This window comes from Xenopus laevis, chromosome 6L (genome assembly GCF_017654675.1).
Source record: "Xenopus laevis strain J_2021 chromosome 6L, Xenopus_laevis_v10.1, whole genome shotgun sequence".
In the NCBI taxonomy this organism is placed as follows: domain Eukaryota; kingdom Metazoa; phylum Chordata; class Amphibia; order Anura; family Pipidae; genus Xenopus; species Xenopus laevis.
In genome coordinates, this window is record NC_054381.1 from 37,239,663 (window position 1) to 37,259,616 (window position 19,954).

The 19,954-nt window shown below is 37.4% G+C and overlaps 1 protein-coding gene across 1 annotated transcript in view; it reads right to left on the minus strand.

The window, feature by feature from the left end:
* Positions 1–6,905: 6,905 nt before the first annotated feature.
* crppa.L (CDP-L-ribitol pyrophosphorylase A L homeolog) overlaps positions 6,906–19,954 on the minus strand; it is a 104,720-nt gene continuing 91,671 nt past the window's right edge. Inside the window, exon 10 of the mRNA XM_041565919.1 lies at positions 6,906–7,508. Coding sequence (XP_041421853.1) covers positions 7,404–7,508 — 105 coding nt within the window. The 3' untranslated portion in view covers positions 6,906–7,403. The remainder of the gene's footprint in view (positions 7,509–19,954) is intronic.

Consider the following 19,954-nt stretch of genomic DNA (forward strand, 5'->3'; position numbering starts at 1 on the left):
AAGAAGGAAATACAACCACCATTTATTCCCAGAGAGAGAATGTATAGTAAAATATTTCAGAGGCTTACAAAACGTGTTTTACAATCAAGAGGTGACTACAAACCAGCATTGAAATTTGTCAAAGAGGAGTTTATGGATTTTGATTATTCTGGATTTGAATCGTGAGACTATCAAAGCAGAAATTTGACTGTTGGAAGGTTGGCCTTCCAACAAAATCCAATAAAGAAATGTGAAATGCAGTGTCGGACTGGCCCACCGGGATACCAGGAAAAGTCCCGGTCAGCCCAGGTGTCAGTGGGCCCTCATGCTGCTAAATATTTGGCCTATTTCATGGTCATTCCCTATTTCTATGAGAAGACGGGGCTAAATAGGTGGAATAATGGATTATAGTATGTAAAGAAAATATACTAGGAGAATAGAGGTTGAGTGAGGAAAGGAAGAATAATAGTACTGAGAGTGGGCCCCTGGTCTAAGGTTTTTGGGTGGGCCCCTGGTGTTCCAGTCCGACACTGGTGAAATGATTCAATAATAATTACCTTCCGATGATACAGATGACATACCTAGCCAGAGGTTGCCCAGACAAATATGCGAAAATATGGGATGAGTGGACGGAGGCCAATTCTTAATAACATAAGGGCCCACTAGAGAGGTATTAAGATTCCCGACGAGAAAACTAGGGGGAAACCGCCCCTAAGGTATCTTTATGCACCTGTATAAATGTATACCTCTGTATAAAGTGTAATGTGTACCGGATTTGGAACTACTGTAAATGATAATTAATGGAATAATGAACGATGAGCTTTCTGTACCCCCTCAATTTGAACTAAAATAAACACTGTAAAAAAAAATATATTGTTTAATTAAAGAAGAACTTTATTTCATTAAACAATATGGTGTATTATTTTGCAATTGTTTTAGGAGAGGTAAGGAAATGTATATTAGCTGCTAGAAATGTATATACATATATACACAACAATACTTGGGGACTAAATTATGGCATCACATCTTTTTTAGAACAGGGATATCTGCTTACACAGTACTAAGTGCAACACTGACTGTCTAATTCCCAATGGCTGTTATAGTATCCTATACAGTTCTATTTTGAGTCATAATCTTCCATCACTTACCCACAAAGTTTGGACCACACAAGAACAAGGGAAAACCATCCCATGTTCTCTCCAGCTTTCACATGTCTCACTGACAACTAAAATATTGCCTATATATTTAGGAGTCATTAAACTGAAATGCTTTTAAATGTCTTATGTCTGTTTTAATACCTATTGGAGCAGTGACTGACATTATATCATTATTCTATATATGGGTGCAGGAAATGGGGTAGTTGGACATAAGGGGGCACATTTACCTAGGGTCGAATATCGAGGGTTAATTAACCCTTGATATTCGACCGTCGAAGTAAAATCCTTCGACTTCGAATATCGAAGTCAAAGGATTTACCGATATTCCTACGATCGAGGAATAATTATTCGATCGAACGATTAAATCCTTCGAATCAAACGATTTTAGATCCATCAGAAAATTGTTAGGAAGCCTATGGGGACCTTCCCCATAGGCTAACATTGGCCTCGGTAGGTTTTAGGTGGCGAACTAGGGGGTCAAAGTATTTTTTAAAGAGACAGTACTTCGACTAGCGAATGGTCGAACGGTTTTTAGTTAGAATCGTTCGATTCGAAGTCGAAGGTCGTAGTCGAAGGTCGAAGTAGCCCATTCGATGGTCGAAGTAGCCATATTCGACCATTCAAACTATTTTTCCTCTATTCCTTCACTCGAACTAAGTAAATGTGCCCCAAGAGGTCTCATGTACAATGTCCCACACAGACTGAATACAAAATGCAAAACTGTGTGGAGCATTGTGCGAATAGCCGCAAGCCTTTTCACTCTATGTTGTAGCACAGACACTTGCAGCTCCCTTCATTTATACAGCCTTGACTGCATTCGTTTGTTTTGTATTAGTGAGGTACATGTGAGGGGGGACTATTTCAAGAAAAAATTACAGAAAACCTACAAATCCTGTGCCCGAACCTCCACTAACAGTTTTGTTGAAAAAGGTATACTTGTGTCAGAGGCTTTATTATTTTATTAATATGTATTATTTATAGTATTACTTAGTTTTATATTATTATAATTACACTATTATTACAGTACACATTAGCACAGGTGTTTTTTTTTTACACATCTAATACCCAGCTTCCTTAGTAGGTCATCTATATGATTTAGGGGCAGGTATTTATCAAAATCTGCCCATAAAAGTATCATGGTGACTTTGCACTTTTCGCTAGTGACAATTCGCCAGCATTGCCACCTGCAGGGACATCGCAAATTCACTAACAGGCGCCAATTCGCTAGCGAAAGAGATCATCACTAGCGTTCGTTCGCACTCTATCGCCAGGCGACTTTTCACTCTGGGGAAGGGCCGTTACTTAACAATTTCAGTGTGGATTTTACTGAACGTTACCTTCCCTGCCTCAGACCAGATGAAGTGTTAAAAAGTAGCTAGATCTTTTTCAATCTTCAGTCACTTACATCATATCCTGTGTGCTGAAAATGCATTAAAGTTCCAAAAACACTGGCGACTTTTCCTTTTTTGTAGCGGGATTGGCTGCAAAAGTCCTGACAAACTTTTTTTGGGTAACCGGTTTGCTCATGTGGGCTAATGTGTAGGGCATTATATTAAACTCTCTTGTCTTACTTTAGGTTCCCTGGACATGTGTAATAAAAAGTGGTAACTTCAAGCATTTGCACCAACATTTATAATAAAGACTTCCATACAACTTTATTACTCGTTCTATACAAATTGATCTAAGCGCAAGATTACTAGCGAATTCTCGCTAGGCACAAATGAACGGTAGCGCATCTTCGCATGCTCGCACTGCCAAAGTAACGCCAGTGAAAAGTCATCAGCATTCGGCGCGGCAAGGATGAAACTCCACATATTAGTGAATTGGTGTAGTCATAGCGAATTTGCAACTGGCGAACTGGTACGAGCTGTGCAAACTGACGCTGGCGAAAATTTGCCCGTTTCTGAATCTACCCCATTGAATAGGTCCTCAAATATTTTTATGTAAAAATCAGTTATCGATGTGTTTGTAAAGTGCTGCAGAATAGGTCAGCCCAATAAACAAGCCTTTGCTACTTATTATTGACAAGCCATAATACCGTGCAGCAGACTGAAAGGGGTTGCTCACCTTCCAAACACTTTTTTCCCCAGAAATAAAGACGTTTTTCAATTACTTTCCCTTATTTATTTTTTACTGTTTTCCTAAAATCTAAGTTTAAAGTTGAATGTTCTTCACTGGTGTTTGAGTCTGGCAGCTCAGGTGCAGATTCTAAACTGTTACAATTTTGCAACATTTAATTAATACATTTCTCAGCAGCATCTCTGGAGTATTAGCAACTATTGTATCAATTCTAACAACTGCCTTTAATGAAACTCAGAGATTCTGCTCAGCAGGGACAAAGATAAGAAATGTATAAATTAAATGTATCCATTTGGAACAGTTTACAGGGTCGGCGACCCCCTCTCCCATAGCTGCTGTAGAAGGTGAAAAATGACACTTTAACACTTCAATATTAGAGAAACAGTGAAACAAAGAAAACAGAAAGTAATTGGAATAAGTCGTTATTTCTGGTGATCTACTGTATCTGAAAGTGAACAACCCCTTTAACATACCAATTTAAAGGGATACTGTCATGGGAAAAAAAAATTTTTTCAAAATGAATCAGTTAATAGGGCTGCTCCAGCAGAATTCTGCACTGAAATCCATTTCTCAAAAGAGCAAACAGATTTTTTTATATTCAATTTTGAAATCTGACATGGGGCTAGACATTTTGTCACATTCAGTTACATTGAGAAGGAAAAACAGCAGCCTGCCAGAAAGCATTTCTCTCCTGAAGTGCAGGCACAAGTCACATGACATGGGGCAGCTGGGAAATCGACAATATGTCTAGCCCCATGTCAGATTTCAAAGTTGAATATAAAAAAATCTGTTTCCTCTTTTGAGAAATGGATTTCAGTGCAGAATTCTGCTGGAGCAGCACTATTAACTGATGCCTTTTGAAAAAAATTTTTTTCCCCATGACAGTATCCCTTTAAACTTAAACATTCCACAGAAGTCAGCCTTCATGGAACTGAATCTGGATCATTTTTTTTTTTGGTCACACTCAGGATATGTCCTAAAAATCCAGGGCTAACATATATGGAATTCTATGGTAAAAGAATGCTGGTAAAGATTGAAATTCTGTGGTGTTTGAGACTGCAGTTCAAAACCAGACATGTGGCAACCCTAGGAGGGTCTGATGATGTAAGGGGGAGCCATGAAACAATGGGCAGTTATCCGGGCTTTGGGGGCTCCTATCTGCAAAGATTTGTCCCACTTTCAAGACTCTAAATCTTAAACAGGCAGTTTTTAACTGAACAGCCCATAGTATCGACCCTACCTCTGCAGAGAATAGTAGCAGTCAAAACGACTCCTAATATTAATGCCCTATTGGAGTCAGTGAAAGGAGCTCCATTTTTGTTAGCCTGGGCACTTTCAGTAGTATAATAGAAATGGTGAGAGGTAGACAGGAGTGTTTTGCCCATCACATGGCAGTGGCAGGAAAAATGCTCCATGTACCTTTACCCTAGGAGAGGGAAAGATAAGAGGCCAGAGTAAACAATACCATGCACGTTTTTAACTATATACATTTACAAGTATTCCCCTCCTTCCAAACGCTTTGGCGTGGTGATTTTTGGTGGTTGCTGGGCCCACTTACGTCAGTGATGTTAAAGCGATACCCGTCAGTACTGTGAGTTCTCCTGAAATTCTCATAGTGAAAACTAAAAGCATCCCATTTACAGTTTCCAGACCTAGCACTAGATGGAGCTAGGCCTCCATTTCATACTTTCTATTTCATTCCATTTGTTTTAACTGAATGGAATAACTTTGCAATACAGATCTTCGAACCATTTTGATGTTTTATATATGTCATTTTCCAGGTTGCTGAAAAAGTTTTCAAAAGAACAATTGCAGGAAAAACATCTTGGTGCCAACCACTGAAAGGTTTTGTATAAATATATATATCACTTAACTACCAGTTACAACTGGATGACTTTCATCTGGCACTAAAGCGGCCACTCCTAAATGGATTACAAACATCCAGTTTCCTTCCTTGGCTTATATTACCCCACCTCCAGTAATCAGATGAATCCCACTGACTTTATTTCGTGCAATGACTCTTCATCCTTTGTATACACAGATTCAGTTTAAACATGCTAATCATAATATAGAGATAGATGGTCCACTAGCTTAGTGTGTTTACATATTAGTTGTTGCAGCCCACCAAGCCACTTTATCACAGCTATTTCATTAGAATAAATTGGCTTTGCAACAGGAATTAAAATAATAGCTTAACATAAGTCGCAAAGAGATATGGGGCCTCATCTACGAGTGCAAGGTGGGCTGCAAAAGTGCAAATAAACCTGCACCAGGTTCATGCAATTTTGCACACTGCCTGCACTTTTTGCAGGTATTTTTGACCAGAAAAGATGTGGTTCCCCCATGAATAGGGCACATCCGACAGGGGGAGTTACATAGGATTCCATATTTCACTGTTCACTTACAAACCTTGCCTGTTGTGTCTCAACATATATATTATATATATATATATATGTTGATATATTATATTATGTATATATATTTTGGGGGCCCCCTGGTTATGCCTGTGATCACACTTCCCTAATTGTCTGTTACCATAATAGCTCATGGTGCTGTTTCCCTAATTGCTTTTACCTCTTTCTCAGTTTGAATTCACTTTATTTTCTTCTCCTTCAGTGTGAAGAAAATACTTATACCATTTTACTACCCTTAAAGGAGTGGTTCACCTTAACATTAACTCTTAAGATGTTAAAGAATGGTCAATTCTAAGCAACGTCTTCTGACTTTTTCCAGCTTTCAAATGGGGGTCAGTGACCCCTCTAGACAAATGCTCTGTAAGGCTACAAATCTATTGTTATTGCTATTTTATATAAGGCCCTTTCCTATTCATATTCCAGTATCTTATTCAAATCAATGCATGGTTGCTAAGGTCATCTAGACCCCAGCTGCCAATATTGCAAACTGGAGAGTTGAGGATTAAAAAACAAAATAACTCCTTATTATAAAAAAAAGAAAAGCTATGGCAAATTGCCTCAGAATATCACTCGCTACATCATACTAAAAATTAACTCCTTTAAGGTGATGGCTGACGGGTTTCTTTGTTGCCCAATTGCCCTAACATTTTGATGTGAAAAAACAGTTTTTTCAATTAAATGGGCCTATTCTAGCGACTTTTCAGTTGGTCTTCACTTTTTATAGTTGTCGAATTATAAGGGGCAGATTTACTTATTTAATTAACCCTCGATATTCGACTGCCGAATGTAAATCCCTCGACTTCGAATATCGAAGTCGAAGGATTTACCGCAAATAGTTTGATCGAACGGAAAATCGTTCCAAGGATCCATCGATCAAACGATTTTTCTTCGACCAAAAAATTGTTACAAAGCCTATGGGGACCTTCCCCATAGGCCAACATTGCACCTTGGTAGGTTTTAGGTGGCGAAGTAGGGGGTCTAAGTTTTTTTTAAAGAGACAGTACTTCGACTATCGAATGGTCGAATATTCGAACGATTTTTAGTTCGAATCGTTCGATTCGAAGTCAAAGTCATAGTCGAAGGTCGAAGTAGCCAATTCGATGGTCGAAGTAGCCAAAAAAAACATTCGAAATTCTAAGTTTTTTTATTCTATTCCTTCACTCGAGCAAAGTAAATGGGCCCCTGAGTGTTCATTTGCTACCTCTTTCTGTCCTGCAGCTGAAAATACCATCTGGTTATCAGCAACAAATAAAAATTATTGACCATGAGGCTTTAATTTTATCATCATTTAAATTTTTATTGTTTTGATTCATAGTCATATCCTCTAATATGCATATCTAAACTTGACTTCTACCTCTTTATAAACAAGTATAAATATGGGGCCAGTTCTGTGTGACGCAGTTCTTCTCAATGTCCCTCTTCAGACATAAATCATTTTTATAAAAACAATAACACAGACCTTTTCTAATTCAAAAGCTTATTTTGGAAAATGGATGGATTAATGGTGAGTCTGTATTTTAGTAGTCTACTGAAAAACCAGCCCATTAAGATTAAGAAGGCTAAAAATATTCCCAATGTTTATAGCAGCAAATATCATTTGCAGACACTTAGGCCTGAACATACGTACTATGCGGGGTACATGTTATATAAACAGATACAATGTAATCCCTGGTCTGAAAGAAATGATTCCCAAATGGTAGTGCTTTTTCCATTTAATCAATAAAGCATAACAATAAACCAGTGTAAATGTATACTTCTTGAAACCAGAGAGCTTTTAAGCAACCATAATTTGTCCCACGAGTGCAGGGTTCCTGTCTTTTATCAACGCGGTGATAATAGCAGTGCCCTCGCATACAGCCTGTTGCAGCTGTACTTTGTCCTGTAAAAGAATAAAAAACAGAATGTAACTTGTGCCGTACTGTGACAGGTGTTAATATTCATGGTTAGTTTATAGTCACTTCTACACTGCTCCCCATGTAGGGTGAACCGGCAGCCTCACGTTCTAGCATTCAGGTATGTCTTCTAAATAGGTGTCAGTGGAAAGGGTTGTATGAAGCTTCAATAAATCAAATAAACCACAAGGGTTGGAATTACACAGAAAGGGCTCTAGAAAATGTTGTTATGGGTTATGAGATATCTCCATAAATGAGGACTGACCAACCTGAAGTCTAACATTATGGTGTGATAGAGACATAAGATAATCAATACATAAATGAGGACTGACTAACTGGACTGGTGTGGTAGAAACGTAAGAAAATTAATACATAAACTAGGACTGACCAACCTAAAACCAAAACTTGCTGTGTGGTAGAGATGTACCATAATGAATACATTAATGAGGACTGGTCAACCTGATGTCTAAAGCTGTGGTGTGGTAGGGACGTAAGATAATTATTACAAAAATAAGGACTGGCCAACCTGAAAGCTAAACTTAAAACGGCGCAGAGACAGGAACTGAGAGTTTTATCTTTAGATATTTTTAGTTCAGCAGCTGCTCATGAGTTATGGTCTAGAATCATACATATTTAAGCACAGATATCCATTTTGCACCCTTCAGCTTTCCCAATGTCTCTAGTAACGTTTTGCTAAAGTAAGAGTTACCATATTTTTGAAGTGTAAAGCTGAGAACACCCTGCTCATCTCCACACCTTGACCTTTGTGCTCAGTCTCCAGGGACAATAGGATTAAACAAAGGAGCAAGTGCTGGACTAGGCCTTGGTCTTTGTGGCCTTTCCAAAAATCAAGCATGCTGCCAGGGTAAATACTGTAGTGTTAAAGTAATAATTAACTAAACAATATTTGTCATGGTAAGTACATATAACACTATCTCGGGTTAGGAGAAACCTTATAGGAACACTGCAAACAAAACACATTTTACATTATTAACACAATCCATATTTAGCACTCAGATGAGTGTCCGTGATTCCTGAACAGCTAATGGTTTATAAACATAATTTGGGGAATTCTAGGTGTCTCCAATATCACATACAGCAGACTAAGGGTACTAACCCACTACACTTCTGACTAGAGCCAAAGCTTCTCAATGAATTGCTCTTACTATATGCCACTTCAAGAGCAGCTACCAGTAGCCTCTAGCCCTCATCTGGTTAGGCCATGTTCAAAGGGTCCCTACCCATGACTGGGTATCTGATGCCTGGTGCTTGTCTGTGAGTTGTGAATTATATTTTTGCATTATATTGCGGCTCCACAAATTGCTGTGAGCACTTAATCTGTGTGTGCATAAACAATGCTCATGAAAACAGGCACCTTTTTATTCACATTTTATCATCAAATTTATCTGAAATAGAAAACTATTTTTTCTATTTTTTCTAAGGTGTTTTTTTTATTAAAGTCAGAATCCAAGAAACTAAAAAAATTTAGTTTTTTTTAACTATAAAATATTCATTTTCAGTGGAAAAAAACCTCAAATCTTTAGAGATTTATTTTACCCCAAGGATGGAAAAAGTTTGAATCCGAAATTGCGCCTTCCCAGACTTGCCGAGATTGTATATAAGTCAATGGGAGAGGTCCCTATCCTATTCGGTAGTCTGTGTTGGAATTAGCCTGAAAATCCTGATATTTCGTGCTACAATCGGATTTTCGTGCTATTTCGGGCGATTTCGGGAAAAAGTCAGAAAAGTTTGTCACTGATCCAATAAAATCGTGATTTTTTTAAAAATAATAAATAAGGTCTAATTGTGGATTCTAGTTTGGTTGGACTTTTTTCATTAAAATTGTCAGATTAATTTCGACTTTGATAAATAAGACCCATAGGGGGTTATTTACTAAGCTCCGAATACCCATTTTTTTTTTTATAAAATCAGATTTTAAAAAAAATCACGAATTTTTCGGAATTTATTAAACCCTGAGGGCTAAAAAGCCCGAATATAAAACCACGGCATCTCAACCCTGTCGAGGTTGCATAGAAAGTCAATGGGAACAGTCCCATTGATTTTTGGATGTGTCGGGGGTTTCGGGCAATTTCACAATGTTTTCAGAGCTTTCGGGTGAAAACTCCAAAAAATTCACGAATAAAAATCCTGAAAATCTGAGCTTTTCCCGCAAATCAAATTTTCGGGAAAATGTAATAATAAATAAGCGTTAAAAAACCCGAGTGGGTTAGATCGGAGTTTATAGCAGCCGATATTGAGATTCGGACCTTGATAAATAACCCCCTAAATGTTGCTTTCTTATAAAAGTTCTACTTATGAGAACTTTCTTCCTTTGTGCAAAACCTTTATGGAAAATAAATCTGAGCCTTTCAATATCTTACATTCTGTATTGCCAACCTCCCAGAGAGTAGATGTGCACTCCACTCCTCTGAGGGAGGTGAGCCCTCCAGATGGCCAAGTGCATGCAGACCATGCCAGGGGCCAGCAGAGCCACCTAATTGCCCCTAGACCACTGGCGGACACTTGCACCTAAATCTAATGGCAGAGCTAAGAGGAGTACACCTTTCTGCCAGGATCCGCCCATACATAAATACTGTCCTGCAAATGCGCTGTAAGGAGAGGTTTGGCAGAGGACTGAGTGGAGAATCATGCCAAAGCCGTTGGTCAAGCATAAATATAAATCCCATTGGCATCTGTTACTTATCACTTGTGAAATTGTTGAGAAAACCAAGAATTTGCCAATATATATCCTAAGATTAATGCAATAAAAAAATAAGTAAAAGCGACAACAATGTTTAGGGGGAAGTCTTTAGACTGGTGACATGGGTTTATGACATTTTGGGCCAGTGAGAATATCTCATGTTTTATCACGTGAAAACTCACGAGATTCAAAACATTTTCTCTTAATTCGGTTCCAGTTTTTTCTCATTTGCTTGAATAAAGTTTTCATATGATAAACCTTGAGACGATTTTCTAAATTTAATTGCATCTCGAGTTGAAACTTTTTCTCACTGAATTGAATCTAGCCCTTTATGTGAGTGACATCATTATTCATGGCCTTTGTCATTTGACTGGAGTCATGATCTCACTACAAAGCTGTAATAAGGGTTAGCACATTTCAGTTGGGCGCAAGCTTAATTGCTACATTTCCTGTGTTTTGTGGGTTTCAAATAAATGAATAATGAAGCTTTAATTGCAGTTTTTATTGAATTGGATTGTAGATTAACGTTAATATTTTGTAAAATGCTAGACATTTTGCTTAATGAAAACAGTCATGAATGCAATTAATAATAATCCATACATTCAGACAGGGTAAGCTGCATACAAAGTTCTTGTGGTTTATGTTAATGTAGCATAATGACCATACGTAGGCTTGATGGAATTTTTCAGCCTGCCTTCATCATTTATTAGTTCTGAAGCCATACATAATTATGTATGACTGGGTGCCAGAAAAAGATTATAAACAGCTTCTTACAATAAATAGTTTACCCACTGGCTCATGTGGCTTGGTTAAATGTTTACATACAAACAGTTCTCTGAAGGAAAGGGTTTAAAAACAGACTGCCGTTGTGATTTTACATTCAGCCGTCAACAATTATCCTGCCTTACTTGACCACCCACGATACAGCACAAGTGATTTAGCAGAAAGACATGCAGCTTTATAATCAGATGAGGCATAAAGACTATGCAAGTTTACTTCTTGCCATCGGTAGAGACCTTTACCAAAATAAACCAACCCTGAAAGTAAGATTGTGTCGGAGTTGAGAAAACAATTCAAAGATTCTCTGAAAGTGTCTATTATGGTTGCTCACTAGTTCACACTTTCTAACCAATAAGTAATGGAGGCAGATGATCTGTTTGCGTTTCGCTAACTGCCTCTAAAATAATATTTGTAACCTAGAACTGCAATTTGTAATGTAGATGACATTGTGATGTATTTTAAAACAAAATGTCAGTGTGAATAATTTATGATAGCGGCACAATTCCAAAAATGAACATTTGTAATACCAGGGTTGCTTGTAAAATCCCTAAAGAATGGTTGGTTTGGCTGTGTCCCAGATATGCCCATAGAGCAGTGGCAAAGAGGAGCCCCATACTTTATACAAGCCATCAGGTAGTTTTAAGATCATATCTCCAACGGCAAGAATCATGCTAAAAGGATGTCAAAAATGACCTTCACCTTCCAATTCTGAAGCTCCCTCTTCCCTTCTGTTTGTCTTGTGTGAAAGGTATATAATGCAGGACTAGATACAACTTCACTAAAAATTAGACTTTGTAATACTAGAGGTTCTTTTGAAATCCCTAGGGCCAGTGCGAGTGTTAGGTTGGTATTGTCCCAGATGTACATCATTATTTTATGATTATTATTATTATTTATAAAGTGCCACAGCACTGTACAATAGGCTTATACACTGAACATACAGAATTACATACAAACCAATCAATAACCAAGAGTTGAAGAGAACCCTGCCCAAATGAGCTTACAATCATTCATATATTTGCATGCCACTACACCACAGCCAGGACAGGCACAGCCAAGTGGTCAAGGGTTGCCCTGTATTATAAACAAATCATAGCATTGTTTGAAAATAAAATAAATAAGAACTACATTAGTAAAGCAGAACACTTGTCCAATGTCATCCCACTCCATACATGAAGCTCCCTAATTGGCTTCTTATTATGTTATGTGCATACTTAAAAGGCTTGCACAACAGAGCTGAAAAGTTAAAACACAATCAAGCTGTGGGGGTTATATGACCAAACTCGCATGCCCGATTTTAGCTTATTTATTAATACAAAAACTCAATTTAATCAAATTGCACTAAAACACAATAAAATAGAGGGAAAACTCCAAATTGCTTAATTTTTTTCAGGCTTTTTTCCCCTGAATTGCTCAAATTTTTTGAATTTTCTCCCGAAAACCCAGAAAAAGTCTGATTTTCGGGTTAAACCCAGAGCAGACCACAAAAACTTCAAATTGATATAGGTGCCTCTCCCATTGACTTATACAGGACTTCTGCAGGTCTGAGATTGCGGATTTTCAGATTGTGGCTTTTTACAGCATCAGGGTATAATAAATCCAATATTTTAACATTCGGATTTTAATAAATAACCCTCTGTATGTTCACAGTCTATCTGGAGGATATGCATGGCATGCATACAACACCCAGCATCAAAGAACTAAAAATGTAAGATGATACTGCGTTTCACTGATTGTGGCAGGACCAAAATCCAAAGGAAAGAAGATACCGCTTAAAACCATGTGGAAATACACCAAACAATGTAAACCTGTCTATGAATAACTACACGAACAAAGAGATCAAGTCCTCTGTGGCTTCATGTGTCCATATGATCCAGAGCTTGAACTGTTTGACCAAATATTGATATATACTACAGATCATTCTGCCACTGACAACTAGATTGTATAGGGTCACCAACCTTTTTTACCCGTGAGCCACATTCAAATGTAAAAATATGTTGGAGAGCAACATAAGCATGGAAAAAGTCACTGGGGTGCAAAATAAGGGCTATGATTGGCTATTGGTAGCTCCTATGTGGGCTAGCAGCCAACAGGAGGCTCTGTTTGGCAGTACACCTGTTTTATATGTAACTAAAGCTTGCCTTTAAGCCAATAATTCAGAAGTACCTGTTTTAAGGCCACTGGAAACAACAGCTAAGGGTTTGGAGAGCAACATATTGCTCACAAGCCACTGGTTGGGGATCACTGCTCTATAATATGCATGGATCATAGGTATACACATCAGGTATTGCAACAATCCACCCAGGACAATCAAGTTAATTCAGACCATCTTATTTGGTTCATATTCAACCTTGGGATTTAGTTGACTGTGTGTTCATAACAAGTGTGAGCTTGCTTGGCTTTATCTGACTGAGACTGCGCTTGTCAGACAATCCAATTGCTTCCATTTGTAAATGACTAAATACTTTCATCTGGTGGTTGCAGAGGATATACTATACAGTTTTTACCTTCTACGGTACCACAAAAAAAGGTTACAGAGTACATGAAAGAATAGAGATCCCAGCCAGCAGTTAGCACTTGGATAGAAAACTGTCTGAAGAATAGAGTGAAGAGAATTGAAAGTAATGGAAATGTTCTAAGTGTAATACCTTTGGGCTATGACCTTGGGCCGCTTCTTTTCATCTATTCATTAATGACGTTGGTGCGGAAAGACTGTCTGAACTTATAGTAGCAATTCTATCTGTTATTAAGAATAATTATATTCATACAAGAAGGTTTTTTTTTATATTCTACTGAGGAATGTAAAGATATTTACAGGGGTGGTCCACCTTTTAGGTATCTTTTAGTATGTTATAAGATTGCTGATTATAAGCAACTTTTCCATTGGACTGCATTTTTTCTTTTTTTTATAGTTTTAAATTTTGCCTTTTTCTACTGACCCTTTCCAGCTTTCAATTGGAGGTCACTGACCCCATCTAAAAATTAAATGTATTGTTATTGCTACTTTTCATTACTCATCTTTCCCAATTCATATTTCAGTCTCTTATTCAAATCAATGCATGGTTCCTAGGGTATTTGGACCCTAGCAAGTGAACTGCTGAAATTGCAAACTGGAGAGCTGCTAAATAAAAAGCTAAATAGCTCAAATAATAAAAATTAAAACCTGCAAAAATTGCAAATTGTCTCAGCATATCACTCTCTATCTCATACTAAAAGTTAATTTAAAGATGAACAACCCCTTTAAGGGGGACACATATATTTGTCAGGAGAGGGTTACTATAGATAAATGCATGGCATTGTAGGAACCAAAACATGTATGTACATCTATATACTTCTGCATATGTAGCAAAAGCATGCTTTTTATTTCTCACCTGATCTAACCTTTGTGAAAGTAGCTTTATTATTTCAGAATTGAAAAGTAAGGCAAAAAAGAAATTTAAATTTAATTTATAATATTAACTGTATCTGGACAGGTAAAAAATATATAGTACCAGGGGTTTCTGGATGAGGAATTTTCTGTAAATTGGATCTCCATACCTAAAATCTACTAAAAATAATTTTCATACACATTATTAAACATTACATATAACCAATCTAATTGGTGTGGCTCAATATTAATCATATAACTGTCCGATAAGCTCGAAGTTTTAGAGGTTTTCGTATTTTTATTGAGTATTTTTTGTGAATACGTTTTATTTTCGGATCTTTTGATAAAGTACTTGGTATTCATGGTTTTTAGAGAAAATACGTTTATTTGTGGTTTCAAAAAAAACTCCCCATCTTTGTTAATGAAAATTATCTGCAAAACTTCAACTATTAACTCAACTATTCATTTTATTCAAAATGGTATACTGTATATCTACAGATCAATAGATTTCCATAAAAAAAGCGTACAACATCACATGAAAACCTGGGGACATTTTTTAGATAATCCAGCCAGAAGGGTTTAATTTGAATGCAATCTGTGACACTCAGCAACTTGCATGTATTATTATGAATGTCCCTGATTATTCAGAAGATCTTATAACGTGACTATAAGACTTTTGCGATTTATTTTAATGGAACGTGATTTTCCAACCAAAGTAGTTTTATAACGGGACTTGGTTCCTATCAAGCGTGCACTCTATTAAAGGCAATGCCAACACATTTTATACCAAATTATTGTGATGGTTTTCTCTTTCCACTTACTCCATATATTCCCTCATCTAGCATTCTTCTCGTAATAACAATGTAATTAAATGTTTCCTCTTGCTTTACTTATGCCCAACTGATTTCTCGAAAAATGCCTTTGAGATGTCAGTGTTCGGCATCCGACTCCCAATGAAGTGCAATTTGAATACTAATTCACAAGCAAAATAATCACATGGCACACTCAATAAACTAAAGTTGTGAAAGTGAACACAGGGCAGAGCAATAATACTTCTTCAGTGTCTTATATTTTATTTGCGCCTGGGAACACAGTATAAGGCTTTCACTATGGAATAACAAGATGTTTACAAACTCAAGCCCTAACCTGAATGTAGGTGACTATTTAAAGTAGGAAAAGTATAGTTAGATACATATCTACCGTATTTTAGTAAAACAAAAGCTGAAGTGTTTTTGTGCCTTCCAGACACAGAAATAAGCTATTTAAAATGTAAATTACAATTAAAAAAAGAGCATGGAAACTAAACAGCAATTCACTTGCAACTGTCAAAGTTTAAAGGAACCTGTATTTTGGTCATTTTGTAGCCAAAGGTGAAATTATAATCCCAGGGTTGATGTTCCAGGTAGGTTAACATTAAAGATGAGGAAACAAACTACTTGGTTTTATGCAAAACACTATACTAGTTATGGCAGTAATTATTGTATGTGCTTACCGAATGAGACAATCTGATTTAGGAAATGTTGGCCAATTTAAGAGTTTAAATTGTCATGTGAACTGTAGCTAGGTAGTCATTCATTATATATTTGCCTTGATAGACCAATAGCATCTTCCCATCACCTGCTTCAGTCATGAGGAACAGTGTCAGGGATAGCAAAGGTAAGGTCAGTTGTTAGTTAACTGCAGCAGTAAGATGAGTCAAAAAGGGGTTTGTACCCCAGCAGGTGCCAGGTCAGTTAGGATGACCACAATTAATATGGCAGAGTATATCCCTTATGGCTTCAGGCCAAGAGAAAGTCCAAGTGTAATTCCCATTGAAAATAAGTACAAGATTGTTGGTAGTTGTAAACTGTAACGTTATTCTTCCTGAAGCATTTTCAATGTAACATTTATCATAGTTTTATTCAGGACCTTTATACTTTTCACATATCAAACAGTTACATCAAGAGTTCAATAAAGTCAGTTCAGCATAAGTTGCACAACTTCACTGTAATACTCATGACCACTTTAGGTGTTCCCTCTCCCATTATTACCATTCGCCTCCAGTGTTACTCCAGAGGACGTCACCACATTCCCCTCTACTGGGCTGATATCAGGACATCAGCTTTGCCAGGCACTTGTGATGTGTCCCTTGTGATGGGCCCAAGGCACTCCAGGGCCTAACACTACTCTGTCCTTTTAATGTCAACCCTAACATGTGGGGTGTCTGCTTGGAAGCTATTCCCTCTCACTCCTTGGTTGGGCTTTAAGCTGCTCATGCTCACTATCCTGATCTGGCTCACACTGCTGCAGTGTGCTATAACAAAACTAAGCCTATGCTGACTAGGTCTCACTCTTTTCACTCACTTGGGTGCTGGCTGTGGTTCTTCTCTAAATTGACTTCCTTCAAAGATGTTCCTTCCATGATGCACACTCCTGACCAATAGCCTGTCTCATTTTAAATCCTTCTAAGCTCAACCCTCCTAGAACAATCTAATGGCTAAATGTAGCAATTTCCCCAACTCATTTTTGGTAATAAACCCTTTCATCTTACACAGTGGTTCATCTGGGGCTAAGACCATCACAGGAAAGGAACACAGCTAGTAGTAGGAGGTTCTGATGACTAAATAAATAAAATGTGAGAACTCATGTCTAAGAAAAGCAGCACAAGAGTGCAGTCGCAGCTGTGAATGTGTGGAAACATTTAAAATAAACAGTGACAAAACATTTAGTACACAACTAGACGTGAGATTATTGTATATATTATAGAATAATTGATAGAAAATAGTGAAAATGAATACAAACCGCACTTTGCCTTTCTTTGGCATAATTTAACACTTTATTCTGAAATCTTGTGTAAATATGAGGTAAGGTAAGGTAAGGCTCATTTATCAACACAGAGTAAATGTGTATATGAGCATTAACCTATGGCAACCATTCAGTTGTTTGTTTACAATGTTATACCTGCAATTAACTGAACAAACCTAACATTTTCCCAGTGTTGAAAATGTGGGAAAACTTGTTTCATTAATATTTGATCCCACAAATCTTACCCTTAATTGCCAGCCAACTCAGCTGTGTAGAGTGAGTGTAAATGAGCCACTGGTAGCTCAATTAGGTTTATGTGAATTCAGAAATCACTATTTCCTGTTTAAAAACCTTGCCTGCAGCATGAGTTCTAATGTATGGGAAATCGTAAATGAAATATCCTTTATGAAGCAATTTTCAAATACCAGTTGTAAGTATGAAAATATTGTAAAGAAAACACATTAACTTGAGCCAAGTACAGACATCTATGTAAAAGAAAACTAAAATAAGAGCTGATCTATGTGAAAAGATGGCAAAACAAATACTTCATGTCATTTTTTCCAGACTGGAGTACATTTCCTACGAAGGAACAACCACAAGAAAACAAAATAAAGTTTAGTTTTTCAGCCACTGTTGTTTGCACCCTTAATGATACACTAATAGCGTCCACCTGCAAACACTCAATGAAGCAACGGCAATGTTCAAGTGTTGAAGGAGCTGTGTGCCTTATACTACAAAACTGCTCAGGAGAAGTTCCAATTGATGGGGGGGAAATGGGTGCCAAATGTTAGTTCACCCCCCCCCCCCCAAAGATATGAATGACTTACTTGATATACTGGCCCAGAGCACTAGCAAACAAGTGATCCTCTTCCTTGCTTCTTTGCGCAGGACAGCATGCACAGTAGAGTTAGAAGCCAGACTTTAACAAAAATGCTGTCTTTTTTGATTTACTGTGCGTAAAAAAGAAGGAGAGGAAGAGGATCACTTGCTCGCAAGGGCCCTAAACTCCTGTTAGGAGTAAATTGTACCGGCCAGGGGACTTATGAGCGAGCAAATCTGCTTCCTCCATTCTTTCAAACATTTGGCACCCCCATTGATTGGGGCTTTCATTCTCCTTTAAAGTACCAGGTCTTTGCACTTCTCTGAGTTCGACATTAGTACAAGCTGTAGAAAAAGACTACACCTTTGACAACTATTCCCTTGGCAATGCCACAATTACCCACATGGAGAAACAAATATGATAAATAATAATCATCCACCTGTCCAAAAAAAGGAGGAAAGTGGGAAAGTTTACCCACCTTTGGGTTTGAAGAATGCTAGGTTCGTAATTTACTAACATATAAAGGGCTTAGCTACTACAGAAGTCATCATGGGAATCTAACTACTGGTCTACACATGTCTATCAATGTCAATCTGCTTAATATATAATGCAGTTACAAATCCTAAAAATACCATGGCAAGTATTGTGCTGGTAAAGCAGAAGGTTCACATTTATTCCTCTCCATAAATCCATTAGCATAGACATTAAATTCTTTGTGGTTTGGTAAGGCTTTATATATGAGCTGCACACTTCTTTGCTAGCAATTATGGAAAGCATTATTTGCAAGACTTCCTTTATTTTTTTTTTTTTATTTATTTTAGAATTTCAGTTGGAAGCAATTATAAAACCTTAAGACCACCAAAAATGAATTCTGTAAAGGCAAATGGGCAGGAGCGCCTTGCAAGACAGACTGTGTGAATCAATTAGCTGGAATGTTACTGTAAGCAGAAAGGAACAGTTGTTTGGAAGGTTTATTTTATCACCGACTGTGCAATATGTAAGAAGATTCTATTTTATATGTTTAATTCAACATAACTAATTACTACAGTGTGTCTGCACTACCAAGAATAAATTCCAATTGCCTTAAAGAAATGTCAAAACAGCCATGTCAGGAATTTACATTTTGGGACAGGTTTGATTGTCTCAATGTTTTCATTTTTTTAAAAATCCATAACCATAATCAGTCACTAAGCAACCAGTGACTGATTACAAACCCAGTGACCACTGGTGGGCACAAGTACAGAAGGGCAGGGGTGCTAAAATAGGCACAACATCAGTATATTGTGCAAATCAGATTTCCACCATGGTCTATTATAGAGGATTTTTTAACAAACACAATTTGAACATTTGTACTAAAAAGATTCTTGCAACATGTGCGGACCCTCTCATGCTGTCAAAAATCAGAAGTGTTCAGAATGAAACAATTTAGCAAAGAAAAGGATTATGATTAGAAAGCTTATTTACCAGTTGCAGATGGAAGGACTAATGGGCACATAATGGCAGCCAATAGCACTCAATGGCGCAAGGAAGAACACTTGATCCTTTGCCAACAGGCTCTGAGAAGGAGCTATAGGGCTTTAAAGAGCCTTATGTGCCCTTAATCGCCTTCTTTTGCATATAATGAATGATAATAAAAGAAGGGGTGAGTGAAGGGAAGCGCCTGTCCTGCCCAACCTGTAGGGAATACAGCTTAGAGATAGGTGGAACTGTGGGAGTGTAAGAAGCTTGTGCCTTGGGCCCTTTTCCTGCATTTTACCGCTCTGTGAACCTTAACAAGATTTGTTTTGCCTTCTTCCATCGATAACAAACTGCAATACATCAGGATATGAACACAGTTAACATTTTGGAACTATCTTTTTATGCTTTTTATTTTTGCTTGATGGACTTATGGATACCTCCTCCGCTTATTCAAATCTGTGATCCTAAAAGTGATTCTGATCACATTTTCATTATTATTTTTATCCTACATTAATACTTTTAT